The sequence below is a fragment of the Theobroma cacao genome, chromosome 2 (assembly GCF_000208745.1).
Source record: "Theobroma cacao cultivar B97-61/B2 chromosome 2, Criollo_cocoa_genome_V2, whole genome shotgun sequence".
Lineage (NCBI taxonomy): Eukaryota > Viridiplantae > Streptophyta > Magnoliopsida > Malvales > Malvaceae > Theobroma > Theobroma cacao.
The window spans coordinates 3,511,019-3,535,365 of NC_030851.1; the positions used below are offsets into that span (position 1 = coordinate 3,511,019).

General features: G+C 35.8%; 6 protein-coding genes and 1 pseudogene across 6 annotated transcripts; all 7 read left to right on the plus strand.

Annotated features, from left to right (window-relative positions):
- Nucleotides 1,910–2,380, plus strand: LOC108660942 (auxin-responsive protein SAUR21-like). The gene has a single exon (XM_018115660.1). It carries the CDS (start codon nt 1,973–1,975, stop codon nt 2,375–2,377), a length of 405 nt encoding a protein of 134 aa, XP_017971149.1. The 5' UTR covers nt 1,910–1,972; the 3' UTR covers nt 2,378–2,380.
- Nucleotides 3,778–4,547, plus strand: LOC18607656 (auxin-responsive protein SAUR21). Its single transcript, XM_018115662.1, has one exon. It carries the CDS (start codon nt 3,871–3,873, stop codon nt 4,159–4,161), a length of 291 nt encoding a protein of 96 aa, XP_017971151.1. The 5' UTR covers nt 3,778–3,870; the 3' UTR covers nt 4,162–4,547.
- LOC18607657 (auxin-induced protein 15A) lies at nt 6,381–6,934 on the plus strand. The gene has a single exon (XM_018115663.1). The coding sequence runs from the start codon at nt 6,508–6,510 to the stop codon at nt 6,745–6,747; it is 240 nt and encodes a 79-aa protein (XP_017971152.1). The 5' UTR covers nt 6,381–6,507; the 3' UTR covers nt 6,748–6,934.
- LOC108660943 (auxin-responsive protein SAUR21-like) lies at nt 10,120–10,696 on the plus strand. Its single transcript, XM_018115661.1, has one exon. It carries the CDS (start codon nt 10,235–10,237, stop codon nt 10,529–10,531), a length of 297 nt encoding a protein of 98 aa, XP_017971150.1. The 5' UTR covers nt 10,120–10,234; the 3' UTR covers nt 10,532–10,696.
- LOC18607660 (auxin-induced protein 15A) lies at nt 15,100–15,686 on the plus strand. Its single transcript, XM_007041924.2, has one exon. The coding sequence runs from the start codon at nt 15,219–15,221 to the stop codon at nt 15,456–15,458; it is 240 nt and encodes a 79-aa protein (XP_007041986.2). The 5' UTR covers nt 15,100–15,218; the 3' UTR covers nt 15,459–15,686.
- Nucleotides 18,831–19,361, plus strand: LOC18607661 (annotated as a pseudogene).
- Nucleotides 22,422–23,190, plus strand: LOC18607659 (auxin-responsive protein SAUR21). The gene has a single exon (XM_018114657.1). It carries the CDS (start codon nt 22,527–22,529, stop codon nt 22,815–22,817), a length of 291 nt encoding a protein of 96 aa, XP_017970146.1. The 5' UTR covers nt 22,422–22,526; the 3' UTR covers nt 22,818–23,190.

Sequence of the window (24,347 nt, forward strand, 5' to 3'; positions counted from 1 at the left end):
GGACCCAGATTTTATCATCACTTCTCTAGGATGTGTCAAGCAGCATCATCACATGAGCCGATGACTGCCTTGTTCTAGTGTCTGGCGGTGTTGCAAATAAACAGGGTATAGATCGCATGCAAATGTTGACTATGATGAATTGATGATATAGACTAATCCACATAATTGTCTCTACAATTTTTATCCATTAATAAAACTGATGGATTATATTACCAGAAGCTGGTCCAGTGAGAGATCAATTCAGGGTGGGGCAGCCTCTGGTTTGTTCTGCCATGCCAAGTGGTGGGTTATGAATTATGATCATAGATCTCAAAATAAAAGAAATAATAGTACGGAAATTTGTTTCAAATTTGTTTACTTTCTGGTAGGCAAATCCATGTAAAATTGTGATGGTTCCCTCATGATTTATGTCAATGGACCACATTCACAAGTTTCGCTTCACTTGTTGCAAGAATGTAGTATTTACCATTTGCTCTATATATATAGTGATAGAAAGGGTGCGTCCCACTGTCTGATATATATTTTTATGCATTAGCAATTAAACAGCCTTAGATACATATCCTGCATGCCATTACATTTATCTTCAAATCCGTCCTTTAATACATTACAACAAAATTCCTTTTGATTTTTTGATAAATTTTAAGTTTTTTAGGGAATAATAATATTATCTGCAAGAACGAAACCAGTAGAGAAAAATTCGTGTCTCTGGAAGAGTAGATGGAAAACACGGCTACAGGTCAACCCAACTACAAAAAGAAAGCATTAGCATAAAACTGTAGAGAAACATGGACCAATAATATAAGTGAGACCTGGATCCACTCTCCATTACTTGGGTCGTGCCTGGTTACATGGTCTTTTTTTCCAGAGCCACTAACAACTAATAAAATTAAAATACAAAGCAAAAAATAAAACTAATTAGACAACTTAGAAACGCTGCCGCATAGGTTCAATTTTAAAGTGAACCACGTGATATTCTTCTTCCTTGCTTTAAAACACATTGGCGCGAATAGCCATTCATGCGCAGACACAGCTCAACTCCTAACAGTTTTGACCTGATATCTTAATTCTCCTCCTTAACCCAACCTTTTACCCAAAGAGCTCGGATATCAAGAAGGTGAGAACGAGGCTTTATTATTTAGTCAATTTATGCAGAAAACGCAACAAATATGCCATCAGAAATGCGCGTTAAAACAGAAATCTTCGGTGAAATCCCAAAATAAATAAAAACACAAGGGTTCACATATACCGGAAATTTTGTAGTCGTCAATCGTAACCCGTATAGTTGGGTTCTGATGAGGACTAGTTGTAGCCTGTAGGACACACTTCGGGCGCTCTTCAGAAGGGTTCGTCTTACGAGTTAATCCACCGAACGAACGTACGCATGTGATTTGAGTTGGGACATGTTATAAATACTCCTTTAGCGCCTGCTAACTTTGGTGTTTGTTACTGTTTAAGCTTCTTGTACGGTTGTATAACTGCTTTGGGAAAAGGCCAGCTAGATTGCTTAAATATGAAGAGGCCTGTTAGATCGACCCAAAATATATTTATATCACACACATATTTACTACTATCTAAGCATGTCATCGACAATTTTCGGTAGAATTACAAGAAACGTAACTTTCTTCTCTTATTTCTACTTGATTTCAAATGGGTCCATTAACTGTTGGTCATTCTTTGAGAATTTCTAACAGATGCACATTACAATCAATAGTCACCAATTTCTTGATGATCTGGAAGACACAGCTATGTGATTCTGAGCTTCTTATGTCTTTTAACGAAACCCCACAAAATGCAACTTCACCACTCAGTCTGCAGGTCATTAGTTTCCTATGTACATTCTTCCATCTATATATACAAGTGCATTAATCACACAACAGCCAAGGCATTCTCACATCCTCCTCTACTACCGAATCCTAGAATTCTTGTTTCAAGTCTCCTCTGATCTTCTCCATACTCCAAATTACTAGTGGAAATGGCTATCCGTGTGCCTAGAATTATGCATGCTAAGCAGATTCTTCGTCAATCTAAACTGTTTGCAAATCAAGCAGTCTCCACCTCAACGGATGTTCCCGAAGGATTCTTTGCAGTTTATGTTGGGGAGGGCCAAAAAGAGCGATTTGTAGTTCCAATTTCAGTCTTGAATCAGCCTTCATTTCAGAAGTTGTTAAGTATTGCTGAGGAAGAATTCGGATTCAATCATCCTATGGGTGGTCTCACAATTCCTTGCAGAGAAGAGGTCTTCATTGATCTCACTTCCCGCTTGCGTTGGCTAACTAGAACTAGAAGTAACCCGCAGATGCAATTTTTTTGTTCATTCATGTACATCCTTCTGTTTCTTTGGCAGAAAGAAATGATGAGCAAATGTATACCCTTCTGACAAATTTTTTTAATACAATTAACAGCGGTTCAATTGTCAAATTTTGCTTTCACTTACTCTAATTAAAGACATTGTTTCTGTTGATATTGTTCCTTTCCAACATATTGTGTAACATTTTCGTTTCTTTCAAAAAATGACAATTTTCAATTACTATTAATTATTGAAGTAAAAAATAACTACGACTTATTAATTTCTTGAGTCATTAATAAGATGTCCGGATCCACTCCATCAAAATCCACTTATCTCCAATTTTCGTGTTTGAACTTGAAGCAATCGGGTAATAGCATTGGAAGCTTATCGCAGAACTCCAATTCAAACCTTGTACCCCACCTACTTTTCTAGGAAAAGTAATGTAAGCTTTTCCAAGAAAATAAGTGTGTAAAAACTAGAAAATGTTAAAAGAAAAAAACTCCGAAATATCACATATGCTATTGTTGCTAGTCAATTTTTAATTTTTGGCTACAACCAATAAAAATCTCATGAAAATCAGTAACAATTTGGCAATCCTTTTTTTTTTTTACAAAAAAAGAAAGATAAACAGTAAAAATTTCGGAAAGATGGGCTTAGGTCAAACTTGAATTGAAACGACTTCGGGCAACATATGCCACTGGGTTTAGTGATATGGTCCCCGGCCCAACCCATTTCGCATCCACAGGTATAAGCCCTATTATTTGGGGTGCAGAGGAGCAGATCTAGTAGACTTCATCAGTTTGAAAATTTTCATTTTGCTAATTAAGCAAAAATTTAAGGGATAAAATAAAATCTGTGAATCCTCAAGATCAAGGCCCAAATATACGTTTAGGATAAAAGAAAGATATATTGATTTGACTATGATAATCCTGTTCAAAATATTGATTATCTTCAGACAAACATTGAAAACCTTAAGTTTGCATTCCTTACATCCTAAAGAAACTAACACTAACTTAGACCATTGAATGTCTCCATGAAAAGGGAAACCATGTTGGTCAGGAAAACAGGGACTTGACCAATTATCTGTTTTCCTTTCCTTTAGAGTGTCGTGATTTACTCTCTCTTCCATTGGAAACTCACAGAACATATTTCATAAGCATGTTCCTAACCAAAACGACAGTTAGGTTTGCATTATGAATGGTCGTCGAGCATCCAACTGTCAATTCCTAATCTTTAGCTTGTCTACCATTGGCCTTCATCCTACAACGTAGGGCCTTTAGTTTCTCAACATGCACATACAATATAAATCCCGAGGGCCCTTCTTTGTTAATTAGCTGGTAAACAACACCATGTGAAGCCGAGGCTATCACGAATTACGTCCCAAACAAGCAAACCCCAGAAAATGATTCTCAGCCTTTCAGTTTCACTTCAACAATCATAGCTTTTCCTGTAACCATTCCATCTATATATATATCCCCTCATTTCTGTCACAGAGTCATCACACCAGCTCACCAGTTTTCTTTATCTAGCAATTCTCTTTAATCTTTTATTACTTGAAACTCTTAAATTTGTCATCAGAAGCAATGGCTACTCGTTTTCTTGCTAAGCAAATTTTGCGCCGTTCTGTTTTTGCTGCAAGTAAAGCAGCATCAACAACTGGAGAAGTAGTACCAAAAGGCTTCCTTGCAGTTTATGTTGGAGAGACTCAAAAGAAGAGATTTGTGGTTCCAGTAACTTTCTTGAACCAACCTTCATTTCAAGCTTTGCTGAGTAAATCTGAAGAAGAGTTTGGCTTTGATCATCCTATGGGTGGTTTGACAATTCCATGCAGAGAAGAGACTTTCATTAACGTCACTTCCCAGTTGAACGGGTAAGAATAGGCAAGACAGTCCATTGAAGATTGCCTATAATGGAAGATGGATGACTCATCGCTTGTGCCCGGAACCCAATTGCGCTCTATTTTCAACGGTGGAACATCTGCAAAAGGTCATTCATTTTTCAAGTACCATGGGGTGATTTAAAGGGGAGATTTATCGTTTACGCTGGACAAAGCCAAAAGAGACGCTTCCAAGTCCCAATTCCATGGTTGAGCACTTGAAAAATTCGGATCAAAATAGGCCTGGCAATGCCTCATGAGAGACAAGAGCCAGGGAAGGTGAAAACAACTGGACATAATCTATTCAAATTAGCCATGAACCAAGAATCATATTGTAATTTTGTATTTTTCTGAAATGAGAACAAGAAAATTTTATTCTATTCATTTATCAATTGCAAATATCAAAATCTCTGTTTCCGTGTTATAAGCACTCGCATGAGTTAGCTAACTCATCACAATGCAAGCATATTTTAATTCACTTATGACAACCCTTTTTAATGATCTTCATGGCCGTACTTGCTATACCCTGAAGTCTACAAAAAGCCAAAGGTCATGTAAGGCTTAAAATTCAAGATATCATTGTCTAGTGCTTTCTTCCCCTTTTTTTTCCTTTTTACTTTTTAAAGCAGGTTCTCTTCTTTTTTTTATCTTAGTTTATAATCGATCTTGCCCTTAAATCATCTTGTTTAATTCTCAATTTATTAAAAAGATGAAAGTTAGTTTGATTATCAGATCAGAGAAAGTGTAAATTATTAAGGAGTGTTCTTAAAAATAATGAAGGTGAAGTGTGTGGTCCTTCCCTCGCAAGATTTGTACCATTGATACCTACGCTACAAGATCGTGCTCTAAGCCTCGAATGTCGCTGATTGCTTAAAATGCAACCACATGCACAACTGAAGAGAAAGTTTGAGGTGGCTGCCAATCTATCGTTCTAATTTATTTGTCTGCAATAATTCGATCACTTCTTCAAATTTTAATTTGGCGGTTCGTGGTAGGTCTGGTTGTGACTGGAGCTGCTAGTAGGGCGTACTTCACGTGTACTTCACAGGGCTTTGTCTTGCAAGCTGATGCCTGGAACATTGAACGCCAATAACATTGATATTTGTAGTTTTTTCTTTTTTTTTTGGGGGGGGGTGGCCGGCGCGGTGGGGGCGGCGGGGTTGAAACCAATTGGATTTAAAATTTCCGATCCAAAGAAAAGGAACTTTAGATATTTTGTTGTAGAAATGTCCTCTTATAACCAACCAGCCAGAAAAATAAAAAATACAGCTAGTGTTTCATATATATCTAAACATCTCTCTCATTTATCTCACAGTTCTCGGATTATGAATTAATCCATAACATGTCGTTTAGTCCAATTAAGAAGCTGATTGTTTCGGTTTAATTAGTAGAAGTAGTTCGGTTTAGTCCAATTATGAAGAGATGTAATTTTTGTTCCGACTCTGCAAAGCTAGCTTGTATGCCAAAAGAAGTCTTTTACTACATTAACTTTAAGACTCAATATGGTATTCTAGCTTTTTTCATTAATAAAACATCAATTTCAAAAAAAAAAAAAATTATGGCTACAGTGCTAATTTCTTTTCGTAAAAATACCAGAATTGAAAAAATGTTCAAAAGGGAAAAAAATCTTCGATTCAAAATCTCTAAGAGAATTTTGTGCCTCCTACCCTCTATTTCATCCACACTCTGGACAGATGATTTACGGGCACGATCAAGTTTCAATCACTTTCACTTATGTGCCATTTTTAATCAAATTGTTACAACCAAAACATAAAAACCAAACATGTTTTCCTTTTGAGTCAAGTCAACATAGAAAATCATGGTAACCCATGTTATACGTTTCCCATCAATATTATACGACAGATTATGTCTCAGACTTGCCCACAAATGGCGTAGTAGTACTACCCTTGTACTGTGAAATAAAGCTTTCAACGGATCCAAATCTTCCATATTTGAGTGGGTCCTGAGTCGGTCTGTCTTGCCTGAAGGTCGGTCTGTCTTGCCGGAAGGGCTAGGCTAACTTTTCCTTCCAGTCTTTTCTGCTGGAATTCTTGATAAGTGTTAGAAGACAACACCATGTGATCCCCTCATCAACCCATGTCTCTCTCATTACTGTTCAGACCCCAGCAACTGCCCCTTCACCACTCATTCCACATCCCCCACTTAATAGAGGAAACAAATCCCTTGTACCCCTTTCATCTATATATACAAGTACGAATGAGTCCATTGGTAACACATATTTTCACATTCTCAAGTACTAGTAAAGTTGTTTACCAACGCTTTCCAGGCTTTTTGAGATCTTCCTAGTCTTCCTTTCCAGAGGCACACATCCATCACGAAAATCATGGCTATCCGCCTTCCTCGTGTTGTTGGTGCTAAGAAAGTTCCCAAGGGCTACTTTGCAGTTTATGTTGGAGAAAACCAGAAGAGGTTTGTGATACCAGTGTCATTCTTGCACCGGCCTTCTTTTCAAGATCTGCTCAGCTTATCAGAAGAGGAATTCGGCTATAGTCATCCAACTGGCGGTCTCAGAATTCCCTGTGATGAAGACATCTTTCTTGATGTCACCTCTCGCTTGTATTGATTAGCAAAGAATTAACACTAATCAACCTATACAATTCTGTAGAGCAAGCTAATAACATGTAAACAAACTGTTTTTCCCAACCTTTTTACTTTCGGGAGCAGTTATAATTCTCCCTAAGTGGAAAATTAGAGATGGTATTACTGTAACTTTTACCTAACCATCAATCAATTTGGAAAATGGCAGTATGAAAAGCATGATTCAATTGAAATTTTGTTTCTTATAGAATTTTCTATTGTCTCTTTTTCCTATTTAATCTTTAATTTAATTGCACATGATTTATTTTGATCTAAAATTACTTCATACTACTAATTTCCTTTTAGGTATCAGTTACCTTCTCAAAAGATTAAAACCATCAGAATTTTTTTTGGGATAAAAAAATAGAAATTTTCTTCTGTAAATTTGACAATTAATTAAGATATATATAATGTTTTGAACCCTTTGGACCGACTAATTGTCTTACAAGTGGATGACATAACTTATAGCAGCTCCAAAGCAGGGGCTAAATCATATAATTTGGCCCAAGGCAATAAAATAAAAGAAGCGAGGTAGGGGGGCAATCCACATTTAACAGAAATATCACAAACTAAACTTTCCTAATCTAAACCTTTCTTTCACATTATTCCATTGAAACCAACATGATTCCATTTCCATCTTTTGGATTCTCTAACTCAACTCTCGTATCTGTAAACAATTAATTAGACAAATGATGCTTTTCAAAAGAAATTAGACAAAGGACGCTATGCAACATCATCAAGAAGCTTTTATACCATTTTGTGTAGAACAGGGGACTACCAACTCCTCTCTTTTCTACTTCATGTGATTAAAATGGTAGTCCTTCACCATATACTTGGAATGTGGTTGGGTAACATCTCCATTCTGATGACCAAGATCGTTGAACAAGTCAAATAGTTACTCCTAGATTCAGCTCAGGAATTCACCCATGTACTACTGCTGCAACATTGTTCAAGGAAACTCAAAAGGAAAGAAAAATAAAGTCCCTGACATGTAACTTGAAAATGATTTATTTTTTATTTTTTCAGTCATTCTGCATCTGTAGTTTTTTAGTTGACTGATCGAATGAAATTCAATTTTTCACAATCATATTTTCTTTGATCTTTGACAATTTTTTTCTGGATTTGATCATTCTGAGAACAAAACCACATGCTTGGTGGCTTAATGTTCCCATAAAATCTTTCATCCCTTGGAATTAGACCCCAGTTTTTATAATCACTTCTCTAGGTTGTGTCGAGCAGCATCATCACATGAGCCGATGACTTCCTTGTTCTAATGTCTGGTGGTGCTGCAAATAAACAGGGTATAGATTGCATGCAAAATATTTTTGCTAAGTGGATTGCATGCAAATGTTGACTATGATCATATAAACTAATCCACATAATTGCGCCTACGATTTATCCATTGATAGAACTGATAGATTCCATTACCAGCGGCTGGTCCAAAGAGATATCAATTCAGGGTGGGACAGCCTCTGGTTTGTTCTACGAAGTGGTGGGTTATGAATTATGATCATGGATCTCAAAACAATAGAAATAATATGAAATTCTATGTTTCAAATTTGTTTACTTTCTGGAAGGCAAATCCATGTGAATTGTGAGGGTTCTCTCATGATATATGTCAACGGACCACATTCACAAGTTTCGCTTCACTTGTCGCAGGAATGTAGGATTTACTATTTGCTCTATATATAGTAATAGAAAGGGTGCTTCCCACTGTCTGATATATATTTTTATGCTTTAGCTATTAAGCAGCCTTAGCTTGTTTATGCTAAGCAAATTATCCAAAGAGTGACTGCAGCTTCAGAAATACCAAAAGGCCACCTTGCTGTTTATGTTGGTGAATCCCAAAAGAGGCGCTATCTGAATCCAGTTTCATTCTTGAAGAACCCTTCATTTTAAGAACTGCTAAATCAGGCAGAAGCGGAGTTTGGCTTTGATCATCACTCGGTGGTCTCACAATCCCGTGTGCAGAAGAAGCCTTCATTGAACTTGCTTGTACTTTGAATGGCTCATGAGAGGCAACACAGATACGATGATGGCTAGTCTAGAAAACAATGACTCTCTGACTTTTTTGACTGAAAAGCTCGACCCCAGTTTCGCATCGAGAGTATTACGTACTCCAACTTATTGTAAATTTCTCTATTTTTTTTATTTAATTTTTTCTGTCAAGGAAAATTATAGTCAACATTCACCACCCGAAGATGAATGAACTTTTTTTCTTCAGTTTTGACCTCTCTTTCTATCTTTGTTTTCTTTTTAAATAATGTCTATATAATGTATGGATGTCATTATGATGTATATTTTGCCATTCACTACTACAATTCTATGTCTCATTCTTCTACCAAAACTAGATCCAATTTACAGGTCACATAACTTTTTACAGAGAGTGAATTTTTCTTGATGCTCTCAAATCTGTCCTTAATTACATTACAACTAATATTTTTTTGGGTTTTGATCTTACATATTATCCAGAGTTTGGTAAACAAAGATGTGAGAACGAGGTTTTTATAGTCAATATATGCAGATAACGCAACAAATATGCTCAGAAATGTGGGTTAAAACAGGAGTCTTCTGTACAATCAAATAATAAAAAAAGCGATTCTTCTGAAAGGCTACCCATATAGTTGGCGACATGTACCAGAAATTTCGTGATTCGTCAGACTTAATCATTCCCTCCCAGGGCACAACTTGATTGCAGAAAGACATAGACAACAATTAGAATAAAAGGCAATCAGTTGGGTTCTGATGAGGTCTGATTGTAGCTTGTAGGACACACTTAAGGCGCTCTTCAGAAAGGTTTGTCTTACAAGTTAATCCGCCGAAGGAACACATGCATGTGATTTGAGTTGGGACATGTTATAAACACTCCTTTAGCGGCTGCTAGCTTTGGTGTTTGTTACTGTTTAAGCATCTTGTATGGCTGTATAAATGCCTTGGAAAATGTCCAGCAAGATTGCTTAAATCTTCAGGAGGACCACAAAGCTAGTCCAACTGGATGGTCTATTGATATGAACAAACGACAATTAAGTCAGGGCCGATGACCAATTTATGCAGACAGAATTTCGTATGTAGAGGTCTGTTAGGTCGACCCCAAATATATTTATATCACATGTGTATTTACTATCTTATATCTCCTTGACTTCAAGTGGGTCATTCTTCTAGGATTGCTGGGCAATAATGCATTCTAACCAATGTACAGTCTCAATAGTCATTTATTTCTTGATGATTTGTTGGAAGACACAGCCATGTGATTCTGAGCTTCGTATGTCTTTCAATCAAACCCCACCAGAATGCATCTTGACCACTCAATCTGCAGGTCATTAGTTTCCTATATACATTCTTGCATCTATATATACAAGTGCATTATCCACACCGCAACCAAGGCATTCTCACATCCTCCTCTACTAGCAAATCCTAGCACTCTAGTTTCAAGTCTTCTCTGATCTTCTTTGTTCCCCAAATTACAATCGGAAATGACTATCCGTGTGCCTAGAATTATGCACGCTAAGCAGATTCTTCGTCAATCTAAACTGTTTGCAAATCAAGCAGCCTCCACCTCATCGGATGTTCCGAAAGGATTCGTTGCAGTTTATGTTGGGGAGAGCCAAAAGAAGCGATTTGTAGTTCCAATTTCAGTCCTGAATCAACCTTCATTTCAGAAATTGTTAAGTATTGCTGAGGAAGAATTCGGATTCAATCATCCTATGGGTGGTCTCACAATTCCTTGCAGAGAAGAAGTCTTCATTGATCTCACTTCCCGCTTGCGTTAGCTTGCTGCAGCTAAAATTAAGTAGTCAGCAGATACAATTTTTTTTGTCTATTGATGTACATACTTCTGTTTCTTTGGCAGAAAGAGATGATGAGCAAATTTATACCCTTCTGACAAATTTTTTTAATACAAATTACAGTGGTTCAATTATCAAATTTTACTTTCACTTATTCTAATTCAAAACATTGTTAAGTTGATGTTGCTTCTGTCCAAGATCTAGTGCTACATTTTTATTTTTTCGAAAGTAGCACAATGACGAATTTTCAAGTACTATTAGTCCTTAAAATAAAAAATGACTGCAATCCTTCAATTTCTTGAGTTATTAATAAGAAGCGAGGATCCACCACCATCAAAATCCATTTATCTCCAATTTTGTGTCTAAACATGGAACAATCAAGTAATAGCATTGACAGCTTCCCGCAAAACGCCAATGTCGTTCCAATCAAAAACCTCAAATCTCACTCGTTTTCTTAAGCAAAGTAACCTTAGCTTTTCTAGAAAAATGAGTGTACGAAAACTAGAAAACATTGAAAGGAAGAAAATCAAGGATATAACATATGCGATTGTTGTAAGTCGATCTTTAATTATCGGATACAACTAACAAAAATCTGAAAAACAATAATAACTAGTCAATCCAAAACCCCATAAAAAATGGAAAAACAAGAATTTTAGAAAGATGGGCTTAGGTCAAATTTGGGTTGAAACGAGCTCGAGTTTCATATGGATAGGCCCTTTAGTGAAAAAGTCCTCTGCCCAACCCATTTTGCATTTACTGGTATAAGCCCTCTTAATTGGGGAGCGAAGAAGCAGGCTTGTAGACTTCGTCAGTTTGAAAATTTTCTTTTTGCTAAGCAAATTATTAAGAGATAAAATGAAAGCTTTGGATTTCTGAGTGTAAAGCTAATTCAAAACCTTTGAATCATCGATATCAACCCCAAATTTTTTCAAAATTGGAAACTATTTCAGAAAGTGTCATTGCACCCAATTGTTGGACAACCTTAAATTTGCATTCCTTAGATCCTAATAAAGAAAATAATGAAAAATATTATGTATAAATAATTTATACTAATCCAAAATCTAACATAGTAGGTATTTAAAACTTCTCTAATATCTAATCCATAATTTAATAGCGAAAATAATATAACAAAAATAATACTAATCAGATTAACTGCTGATACTTAGTGTATTAAGATCTTTTTTTTTTTTCTTTATGACTCATCAATGAATGATATCTTTATGTCATTGTAGACAAGAGAGGGGACCTAACCTTACCTTTATATAGTGAATCTCTAGTCCCACTCATCATAAAATTCAGGATTTCTTAATACAGTCTTACATTTTTAAACCCACATATAATATTAGAGTCTAACCCACTTTACTAAATCATATTATGGATTATAATATTGTCACTTTATCAAAATCAAATTATCTTAACTTAATTTTAACAAAATACAAAAATAAATAATATAAATCTACACAAAAATTTGACTGAAATTCTAACAAATAACTCTAACTTAAGACAATAGAATGTCCAGATGAATTATGCTTTTCAGGAAGACAAGGACTAGACCAACCATCTTTTTCCCTTTTCCTTAGAGCGCCTCAGTAAGTGCTCTCTTCAAATAGAAACTCACGAAACATATTTCTTTACCATGTTCCTAATCAAAACGACAGACAGTTAGGTTATCATTATCTATGGCTATCGTGCATCCAACTGTCAATTCCTAATCTTTAGCTTGTTTCTCACTGTAGGGCCTTGAGTTTCTCAACATACACATACAATACAAATCCCGAGGCCCCAACTTTGTTAATTAGGTGGTAAACAACACCATGTGAAGGCCGAGGCTATCATGAATTACGTCCCAAACAAGCAAACCCCAGAAAATGATTCTCAGCCTTCCAGTTTCACTTCAACAATCATAGCATTTCCTGTAGGCTTTAACCATTCCATCTATATATATATTCCCTCATTTCTGTCACAGGCTCGTCACACCTAACTCACGAGTTTTCTTGATCTAGCACTTCTCTTTAATCTTTTATATACTTGAAACTCTTTAATTAATCATCAGAAGCAATGGCTATTCGTTTTCTTGCTAAGCAAATTTTGCGCCGTTCTGTTTTTGCTGCAAGTAAAGCAGCCTCGACAACTGGAGATGTAGTACCAAAAGGCTTCCTTGCAGTTTATGTCGGAGAGACCGAAAAGAAGAGATTTGTGGTTCCAGTAACTTTGTTGAACCAACCCTCATTTCAAGCATTGCTGAGTAAAGCTGAAGAAGAGTTTGGCTTTGATCATCCTATGGGTGGTTTGACAATTCCATGCGGAGAAGAGACTTTCATTAACGTCACTTCCCAGTTGAACGGTTAAGAATAGGCAAGTCAATCCATTGAAGATTGCCTATAATGGAAGATGGACGACTCATCGCTTCTGCCCAGAATCACAATTGCTCGCTATTTTCAATGGTGGAACATCTGCAAAAGGCTATTCATTTTTCAAGTACCATGGGGTGACTTAAAGGGGAGATTTACCGTTTACGCTGGAGAAAACCAAAGGAGACGCTTCCAAGTCCCAATTCCATGGCTGGAGCATTTGAAAAATTCGGATCAAACTAGGCCTGGCAAAGCCTCATGAGAAACAAGAGCCAGAGAAAGAGAAAACAACTGGACATAATCCATTCAATTAGCTATGAACCAAGAATCATACTGTAATTTTGTATTTTTCTGAAAAGCAAACAAGAAACTTTTATTCTATTTTTTTACCAATTGCAAATATCAATTTTAAGTCCTTTGTTTCTTTTCGCTATTTTTGTCATCTCTATTTCCTTTTTTTTTTTGTTTTTTGAAAAATTCTCTTCATTTCATGTCAAAACATGGGAGACCCCTCATACATGCCAAGACGAAGGAGCCGGACTGAGGAGACTTCAGCCTGGGCACTTTCCTGGGCAAAGTGGCTTACAAGAATATTGCCAGTAGCCTCACCCTGCCTTTCTATACAAAATTCTCAATATATTAACCCATGCACAGCAGTTATCTTCACCCAAAACTCTATTTCCATTGATTGGCACTCGCAGAGTTGGTTAACTCATCAGTACAGTGCAAACATATATTAATTCACATATGACATACCTTTCTAATGATCATCGTGGACATATATTTTTTTTTTTGAATAGGCATTCAAGTAATCATTGTCTAGGTGCCCTTAAATGATTTTATAATGGATTAAACAGAGACAAGAGGCACCAAATTCTCTTTGAGATTTGAATTGAACACTTTTTTACTTTTTTTTATTTAATCTGAATATATCGAAAACATGAAGATCAGTTTGGTTTTCAGATCGGATAAGAAATAAATTACTAAGAAATGGCCTTAAAAATAAAGAAGGTAAAGTGTGTGGTCCTTTCCTTGCAATATTTGTAACATTGATGGCTCGGCTACGAGATCATGCTCTAAGCCTCAAACGTTGCTGATTGCTCAAAATGCAACTAGAGTCACAACTGAAGAGAAAGTTTGAGGTGTGGTTGCCAATCTTTCGTTCTTTATTTGTCTGCAACTATTCGATCACTTCTTCAAATTTCAATTTGGCGGTTCGTGGTAGGTCTGGTTGTGACTGGAGGTACTAGTAGGGCGTCCTTCACGTGTACCTCACAGGGCTTTGTCTTGCAAGTTGATGCCTGGACTGGAACATTGAATGCCAATATCATTGACATTAATAGTTCTTTGGAGGAGAAGAAATCCAAATGGAGTCAGAATTTGTGATCCAAAGAAAAGGGAGTTTTAGATATTTCTTAGGACTTACACCAATTAAATATAAATCCGTAACAAAAAATATAATTGATATTTGTCATAAAAATATCCTCTAAGCAACTAGTTAACAAAATCAAGAAAATAACAAGTGTTTCATATCTCCACATCTCCCCGGTTTATCTCACAGTCTTCGAAATTATGTATTAATCCATGACATGTCCTTTAGTCCAATTCAGAAGTTGATTGGTTCCGTTTAATCAGTAGACGTAGTTCGGTTACATTGCCAATTTCTTTTCTCAAAAATACCAGAACTAAAAAAAATAAAAAGGGCAAAAAATCAAGTTTCGACCACTTTCGCTTATGTACCATTGGTGTCAAATCGTTACGACCAAAACATAATGACCAAACATATTTTCTTTTTATAGTCAAGTCAACATAGAAGGTCACGTTAACCCATGTTATACGTTTTCTATCATTGTATGACAGATTATATCTCTCAGACTTTCCCACGAATGGCGTAGTAGTACTACTCTTCTATTATGAAATAAAGCTTTTTACGGTCCAAATCTTCCATATTTGAGTGGGTCCTGAGTCGGTCTGTCTTACCGAAAGGGCTGGGCAACCTTTTCTTTCCTCTTTGCTGCTGGAATTCTTGATAAAGTGTTAGAAGACAAAACCATGTGATCCCCTTATCAACCCATGTCTCTCTCATTACTAGCCAGACCCCAGTAACTGCCCCTTCACCACTCAGTCCACATCCCTCACTTAATAGAGGAAACACATCCCTTGTACCCCTTTCATCTATATATACAAGTGAGAATAAGTCCATTGGCAACACATATTTCCACATTCTCAAGTACTAGTAAAGTTGTTTGCCTACGCTTTCCAAGCTTTTTTAAGATCTTCCTCGTCTTCCCTTCCAGAGGCACACATCCATCACAAAAACCATGGCTATCCGCCTTCTTCGTGTTGTTAGTGCTAAGAAAGTTCCCAAGGGCTACTTCGCAGTTTATGTTGGAGAAAACCAGAAGAGGTTTGTGATACCAGTGTCATTCTTGAACCAGCCTTCTTTTCAAGATTTGCTCGGCTTATCAGAAGAAGAGTTCGGATATAATCATCCTACTGGCGGTCTCAGAATTCCCTGCAATGAAGACATGTTTCTTGATGTCACCTCTCGCTTGAACTGATTACGAGAGAATTAACGCTAATCAGCCTATACAATTTTGTAGAGCAAACAAGCATCACTAATACCATGTAAACAAACTTTTTTTCCCATCCTTTTTGCCTTGGGGAGCAGTTATAATTCTCCCTAAGTAGATAATTAGAGATGGTGTTACTGTAACCGTTCAATCAAATTGGAAAAGGACAGTATGATACGCATGATTCAATTGAAATTTTCGTTTCTTTTTGGAATTTCCTATGATCCACTTTTCCCTGTTTAATTTTTAATTTAATTGTATGTGATCTAACCTTGGTCTCAAATTACTTCATGCAACCAATTTACTTTTGCATATTAATGAGGTTCTCAAAAGGTTAAAAGCCTTCATAATATTCTTTGGATAGAAAAAAGGAAATTTTATTGGATAGATTTGACGATGAATTAAGATATTTAAAAAGATTTGGGATGTTAGGGCCAGCAAGCTATTTTACAAGTAGATGACATTGCTGATAGCATCTCCAAAGCAGGCCCTAAATAATATAATTTGGCTCAAGGAAAGAAAATATAAAGAAGGGAGATAGGACCAAACCACATTCATCAGAAATATCACAAACTAAACTTGCCTAATCTGGACCTTCTTTTCATATTAATTATTCCATTGATACCAACATGATTCCATTTACATGTTTTGATTACACCGTTAATGCTTAATCAACAAATTTAGTACTGTCAACGATAATCGTTTAGATTCTCCAACTCCATATCTGTAACAAATTAATTAGACAAATGACGGTATGCAACATCAAGTAGCTTTTATACCATTTCGAGTTAAACTCAGGGGACTACCAACTCCTTGCTTTTCTGCTTCATGTGATTAAGTAAATGGTATTCCTTCACCACATGCTCGGAATATGGTTGGGTAACAACCCCATTCTGATGACCAAGATCGTTGAACAAGTCAAATAGTTACTTGTAGGTTCAGCTCAGGAATTCACCCCCTGCACTATTGCTGCAACATTGTTGAAGGAAACTCAAAAAGGAAAAAAAAAATAAAGTCCATGACATGTAGCTTGAAAATGATTGTTTTTTATATATATATATATATATTCAGTCATTCTGCACCTATAATTAATTTTTTTAGTTGACTGATAGTTTCTCATATCTTCGACAATTTTTGCTGGATTTGATCATTCTGAGAACAAAATCACATGCTTGGTGGCTTAATGTTCCCAATAAATCTTTCATCTCTTTGAATTAGGTCCCAGTTCTTATCATCACTTCCCCAGGATGTGTCAAGCAGCAACATCACGTGAGCCGATGACTTGCTTGTTCTATATTGTCTGGAGGTGCAGTCGGTAACAGGGTAGAGATTGCAAGTAAATGGTTTTGACAGTGTGAATATGGTGATATAGACTAATCCACAAAATTGTCCCTACAATTTATCCATTAATAAAACGAAAGGATTACATTATCAGCAGCTGGTGCAAACAGATATCAATTCAGGGTGGGGCAGTCTCTGTCTTGTATTCTGAAGTGGTGGGTTATGACTTATGATCATCAATCTCAGAATAATAGAAAGAATATGAAATTTTATTTATCAACTTTTTTCATCTTTCTGGTAGGCAAATCCATGTGAATTGTGGTGGTTCTTTCCTGATAGATGTCAATGGACCACATTGACAAGTTTTGCTTCACTTGAAGCCAGAATGTAGGATTTATCATCTGCTCTATATATGCACTAATAGAAAGAATGCTTCCTACTGTCTGTTATATGTTTTAATGCATTAGCTATTTAGAAGCCTTAGATACATATCCTGCCATTACATTTGTCAGTGACATAAGAGTTAAAAGTTTCCGAAATCCTGCACCTGTTCATGCTAAGCAGATTATCCGAAGAGAGACTGCAGCTTCAGAAATTCCCAGAGGCCACCTTGCTGTTTACGTTGGTGAATCCCAAAAGAGGCGCTTTCTGATTCCTGTTTCATTTCTTGAAGCACCCTTCATTTCAAGAACTGCCAAATCAGGCAGAAGCAGAGTTTGGCTTTGATCATCCAATGGGTGGTCTCATAATCCTTTGTGCAGAAGAAGCCTTCATTGAACTTGCTTGTAGTTTGAATTGCTCATGAGAGGCAACTACAATAAGATGATGGCTAGTCTAGTAAACAGTAACTTTCTGACTTTGTTGACGGAAAAAGCTCAACCACAGTTTTGCATCGAGAGTAGTTACGTACCCCAAGTTTTTGTAAATTTCTCTATTTCTTTATCTAATTTTTTCTGTAAAAGAAAATTATAGTCAAAATTTACCACCCGAAGATGAATGAATTTTTTTTTTCTTCAGCTTTGTCCTCTCTTTTTGTCTTTGTTGTCCTTTTTTCCTAATGTCTACATAGTATATTGATGTAATTAATTATAGGATTCACGTTTCAGTTCAGGAACCCGAATGCATGTATGCCGGGAGTCATCATGTATACTTGCCCTCCAATCCTACATTTAAATCTGTCCTTTAATACATATTACCCAAATATGCTCAGAAACGTGGGTTAAAAAAGGAGTCTTCTGTACAATCAAAAAATAAAAAACAGATTCTTCTGTAAGGTTACCCATATGGTTGGCGACATGTACCAGAAATTTCGTGAGTCGTCGGACTTAATCTTTCTCTCTCCACGGCATAACTTGATTGCAGCAGGACATAGACAACAATTAGGTTAAAGGAAAATCAGTTGGGTTCTGATGAGGTCTAATTGTAGCTTGTAGGACACATTTCAGGCGCTCTTCAGAAGGGTTTGTCTTACAAGTTAATCCGCCGAAGGAACACATGCATGTGATTTGAGTTGGGACGTGTTATAACTACTCCTTTAGCGGCTGCTAGCTTCGATGTTTGTTACTTTTTAAGCTTTTGTATGGGTATAACAGCCTTGGACAAATTAGTCCTCCAAGATTGCATAAATCTTCAGCAGGACCAAAAAACTAGTCCAACTAGTATGGTCTACTGCTCTGAATAAACGACAATTAAATCAGGTGCAGATAACCAATTTATGCAGACTGAGAATTTCGTATGAAGATGCTTGTTAAGTAGACATCAAATAGATTTATATCACATTTATATATCATGGACTTTTATCTCTAGAATTACATGATTTAAGTGGGTCCATTGATTGTTGGTCATTCTCAAAGAATGGCTGGGCAATAATGCATTCTAACAGATGTACATTACAATCAATAGTCACCTATTCTTGATGATCTGTTGGAAGACAAAGCCATGTGATTCTGAGCTTCTTATGTCTTTCAATCAAACCCCACCAGAATGCATCTTGACCACTCAATCTGTAGGTCATTAGTTTCCCATATGCATTCTTCCATCTATATATACAAGTGCATTATCCACACAACAGCCAAGGCATTCTCACATCCTCCTCGACTACCGAATCCTAACATTCTTGTTTCAAGTCTTCTCTGCTATTCTTCATACTCCAAATCACTAGTGGAAATGGGTATCCGTGTCCCTAGAATTATGCATGCTAGGCAGATTTTTCGTCAGCCTAAACTTTTTGCAAATCAAGCAGCCTCCACCTCAACGGATGTTCCCAAAGGATACTTTTCAGTTTATGTTGGGGAGAGCGAGAAGAAGCGATTTGTAGTTCCAATTTCAGTCTTGAATCAGCCTTCATTTCAGAAATTGTTAAGTATTGCTGAGGAAGAATTCGGATTCGATCATCCTATGGTGGTCTCACAATTCCTTGCAGAGAAGAGGTCTTCATTGATCTCACTACCCGCTTGCATTAGCTTGCTACAGCTAAAATTAAGTAATCAGCAGATACAATTTTTTTGTCCATTGATGTACATCGTTCTGTTTCTTTGGCAAAAAGAGAAGATGAGCAATTGTGTACCCTTCTGACAAATTTTTTTAATACAAATTATACTGTTTCAATTATCAAATTTTGCTTTCAATTATTCTAATTAAAACATTGTTAAGTTGATGTTGCTCCTGTCCAAGATATAGTGTTATATTTTCATTTCTTTCAAAAGCTACTCGATAACGAATTTTCAGATACTATTAGGTATTGGAATAAAGAATACCTACAACTCTTTGATTTCTTGAGTCATTAACAAGACGTCAAGTTCCACTTCCGTCAAAATCCACTTATCTCCAATTTTGTAATATCCCTCACAAAAAAAAAAGTTTTATTTGATAATTACAGACATGGCTTTTTTATTAATAAAAAAAAAAGAAAAGACTTTTTAAAAAATAGAATGGATATATTTTAGTTGGTGTCAGATTACGTTATCACGTTTAAAAAGAAAATCTATCTTATCATGTTTAAAATAAAAACAATCAGTTTTATCTCAACACGTTTAAAATAAAAGCAATCAGTTGAAAGAAAAAATAGAAATTAACTCAATTTTATATCATCAAGAGTCAGAAGAAGAAAGATAGAGAAAAGGGAAAAGTGTTAGAGGAATTTTTAATTATGGTATGAATAGGGTGGTATTTTCTTAGTTTAGGCACAAAAATCTTAAATTATTTTGTATTTCTTTAACTTTTATTTAAATTCGGCACTGTTTTGTGACTTTCCAGTGACATGATGGGTACTGATGGAAAGGTCTTGAAAAGATCTTTCAAATTATTTTTGTAGCATCTCGTTTGGCTTTATGATTAAGAAAATATGAATTTTTGAAGTTGACTGAAAACTTGTTTTCAACAGTTTTGATGATCCGACTTTAGGTCACCGAAACTCCATATTCCGGTAACATTTTAAGTCGTTTCTTTAATGAATTTTATAGTATGAAATGAGATGTTTAATTTGGCATCAATGGCTCGATTAGGGGCTTCTTGTGTTCAGAAAATTAAAGCCCCTAGTCGAGCCATTGATGCGAAATTAAACATCTCATTTCATACTACAAAATTCGTCAAAAAAACGACCCAAAACGTTACCAGAATATGGAGTTCTAATGACCCAAAATCGGATCATCAAAACTGTTGAAAGCAAGTTTTCAATCAACTTCAAAAATTTATATCTTCCTAACCATAAAGCTAAACGAGATGTTACAAAAATCAATAAAAAGATCTTTTCAAGACTTTTTCATCGGTACCCATTATGTCACCAGAAAGTCATTAGAACAGTGCCGTATTTGAATAAAAGTGAAAGAAACACAAAATAATTTAGGAATTTTGTGTCTAAACTAAAAAATACCACCCTATTCCTACCTTAATCAAAAATTCCTCGAACATTTTTCCCTTTTCTCTGTCTTTTTTCTTCCTCTCCTTGTTTTGACTGTCTTTCTCTTAAGTAAGACTAAATTAAAGACTAAATTAACTTCTATTTTTTTTTCAACTATTTGTTTTTCTTTTAAACGTGATAATATAATCTGATAACAACTAAAATATATCTACTCTATTTTCTAAACAGTTTATTTTTATTAATAACTCCAGGGCTATATCTGTAATTATCAAATAAAACTTTTTTTTTTACTTTTTTTAAACAATTTTTTTTTTTGTGAGGGGTATTACAATAGGCTAGCATATGGTATTAGTTTACTTTAAGATTGTTTAAATGTTATAAACTTTTTTAGTTACCTTAAATTATTATTCAATATTTTATCTCAGTATCCTAATTTTGAGAATTATTATGTTTCATAAATTTATTTGACCCATTTAGTTAGTTGGTTAAGACATATGTTTTTAAGCTTTGCATGTCAATAAGATTATTTTTTACAGGTGTGTGCCTTAGGTCTGGAGCGTGACAAATTTTCTGTCTAAATATAGAACAATCGGGTAATAGCATTGGCAGCTCATTACAAAACTCCTCGCTCCAATTAAAAGCCTCGGATCCCACTCGCTTTCCTAGACAAAGTAATTCTAGTTTTTCCAAGAAAATGAGTGCACAAAAACGTTGAAAGAAACAAAATCAGGAATATCACTTATGCTATCGTTGTTAATTATTGGATAGCATTAACAAATTCCTGATAACAGTACTGGTTTGGCAATTTGAAAATTAAAAAAAAATGAGAAAAATAAGAATTTCGAAAAAGATGAGCTTAAGTTAAATTTGGGTGGAAACGAACTCCGGCTTCATATGCCATAGGCTTTAGCGAAAAGGCCCTCAGCCCAACCCATTTTGCATCCTCAGGTATAAACCCTCTTAATTGGTGAGTAAAGGAGCAGGTTAGTAGACTTTGTCAGCTTGAAAATTTTCTTTTTGCTAAGAAAGTTGGTATTTTTTTGAAAAAGCAGCTAGGATACCATGAAGAGTCTTCTACTTTAATGGTAAGAGATTCGTTTTGGCAGAGGGGCTAGCTTAAAAGAGTCTGAACAAAATATTTACAATAATTCGAAGCGAACTTTTAACATATAAAATAGAAATCTTGGATTTCTGCGTGTACTTAGGTTAGAATTCCTACCCTCTGAATCATCGAGATCAACCCCAAACTTTTTCAAAATTGGAAACTATTTCGGAAAGGGTCATTTGCACCCAATTGTTGGAAAAACTTAAATTTGCATTCCTTAGGTCCTAATAAAGAAAATAGCACTAACTAAGACAATAGAATGTCCAGAGTAGTTATGCTTTTCAGGAAGACAAGGACTAGACCAATCATCTTTTCCCCTTTCCTTTAGAACGCCTTGATTTGTCCTCTGTTCAAATCGAAGCTCACGAAACATATTTCTTTAGCATGTTCCTAATCAAAACGACAGTCAGTTAGGTTGGCATTATGTACGGCCGCCGAGCATCCAACTGTCGATTCCTAATCTTTAGCTTGTCTACCATTGGCCTTCACCCTACACGATAGGGCCTTTAACATACACATACAATATAAATCCCGAGGCCCCATCTTTGTTAATTAGCTAGTAAACAACACCATGTGAAGGCCGAGGCTATCTCGAGTTACGTCCCAAACAAGCAAACCCCAGAAAATGATTCTCAGCCTCTCAGTTTCACTTCAGCAATCATAGCATTTCCTGTAGGCTTTAACCATCCATCTATATATATCCCCTCATTTCTGTCGCAGACTCATCACACCCAGCTCACGAGTTTTCTTTATCTAGCAATTCTCTTTAATCTTTTCTTACTTGAAACTCTTAAATTTATCATCAGAAGCAATGGCTGCTCGTTTTCTTGCTAAGCAAATTTTGCGCCGTTCTGTTTTTGCTGCAAGTAAAGCAGCCTCAACAACTGGAGATGTAGTACCAAAAGGCTTCCTTGCAGTTTATGTTGGAGAGACCCAAAAGAAGAGATTTGTGGTTCCAGTAACTTTCTTGAACCAACCTTCATTTCAAGCTTTGCTGAGTAAATCTGAAGAAGAGTTTGGCTTTGATCATCCTATGGGTGGTTTGACAATTCCATGCAGAGAAGAGACTTTCGTTAACGTCACTTCCCAGTTGAACGGGTAGGAATAGGCAAGTCAATCAATCGAAGATTGCCTATTATAGAAGATGAATGACTCATCGCTTCTGCCCAGAATCATAATTGCGCCCTATTTTAAATGGTGGAACATCTGCAAAAGGTCATTCATTTTTCAAGTACCATGGGGTGACTTAAAGGGGAGATAAACCATTTACGCTGGAGACGCTTCCAAGTCCCAATTCCATGGTTGAAGTATCTGAAAAATTGGGATCAGATTGGGCCTGGCAAAGCCTCATGAGAGACGAGTCAGAGAAGATGAAAACAACTGGACATAATCTATTCAAATTAGCCATGAATCAAGAATCATATTGTAATTTTGTATTTTTCTGAAATGAGAACAAGAAAATTTTATTCTATTCATTTATCAATTGCAAATATCAAAATCTCTGTTTCCGTGTTATAAGCACTCGCATGAGTTAGCTAACTCATCACAGTGCAAGCATATATTGATATACTTATGACAACCCTTTTTAATAATCATCAGGGCCATATTTGCTATACCCTGAAGTCTACAAAAAGCCAAAGATCATATAAGGCTTAGCATTCAAGATATCATTGTCTAGGTGCTCTTTTGTAATTGATCTTGCCCTTAAATCATCTATCCTGAGTATGGATCAAAAAGAGGGAAGGAGGCACAAAAGTCTCTTTGAGATTTGATTTGTAGCTTTGTTTACCTTTACTTGTTTAATTCTCAATTTATTGAAAACATGAAGGTTAGTTTTGTTTGATATTTCAGATCAGACAAGGAGTAAATTTTAAGAATTACCCTTAGAAATAATTGAGGTAAAGTGTGTGGTCCTTCCCTGTTACTGTGTATGGCAGAGGAAGAATATGGATTTGATCATCTGATGGGTGGTTTAACAATTCCCTGCACAGAAAGCGATTTCATTGAGCGTACATCTCACCTGGGTGGATTTTCACTTGCACTAGAATAAATTAGAGGCTATGTTTTTGTTCCTTCATTGGCATAGTCTTTTCTTCCCACAGAAGATGAGATGAAATTTTGTACTCAAAGAACAGTGATCCTAAACAGAAATTGTCAATGTTTTTCTCATATTTTGAATCAATTGTAAAGTTCAGAACATTATTCAATTGACCTTGCTTGACATTTTATATTTCCAGCATTATCAGATGCTCTTCTTGGTATCGAATTATGTTTGTTGCGTTACTATTTTTGTCCCGTGCGATTTATCAGACTGATTCAGAATTTCATTTCACAGAATGTAGAACAATATGAACTAGGCTGAAGTCAAAATACTGACAACCATTTCCTCTATACTTCTTGCTCAATTTCTTAATTTGAAGGTGCAAAATGTGCAAATCTGCTCAACCTTCCTTAGTGAGTCACGCTTTATTATCAAAACTACCTGCTTGAAAGTTTCAACTAGCATGCATGGCAAATTCAATTACTAATATGAAAACCTATAAGAAAAGCCATATCTTGGAATTTTTAACCAATTTGTGTACTTAATCCTCTGAATGTCAAAGTTTCCCATAGTTTGCTCAGTAAATCAGAA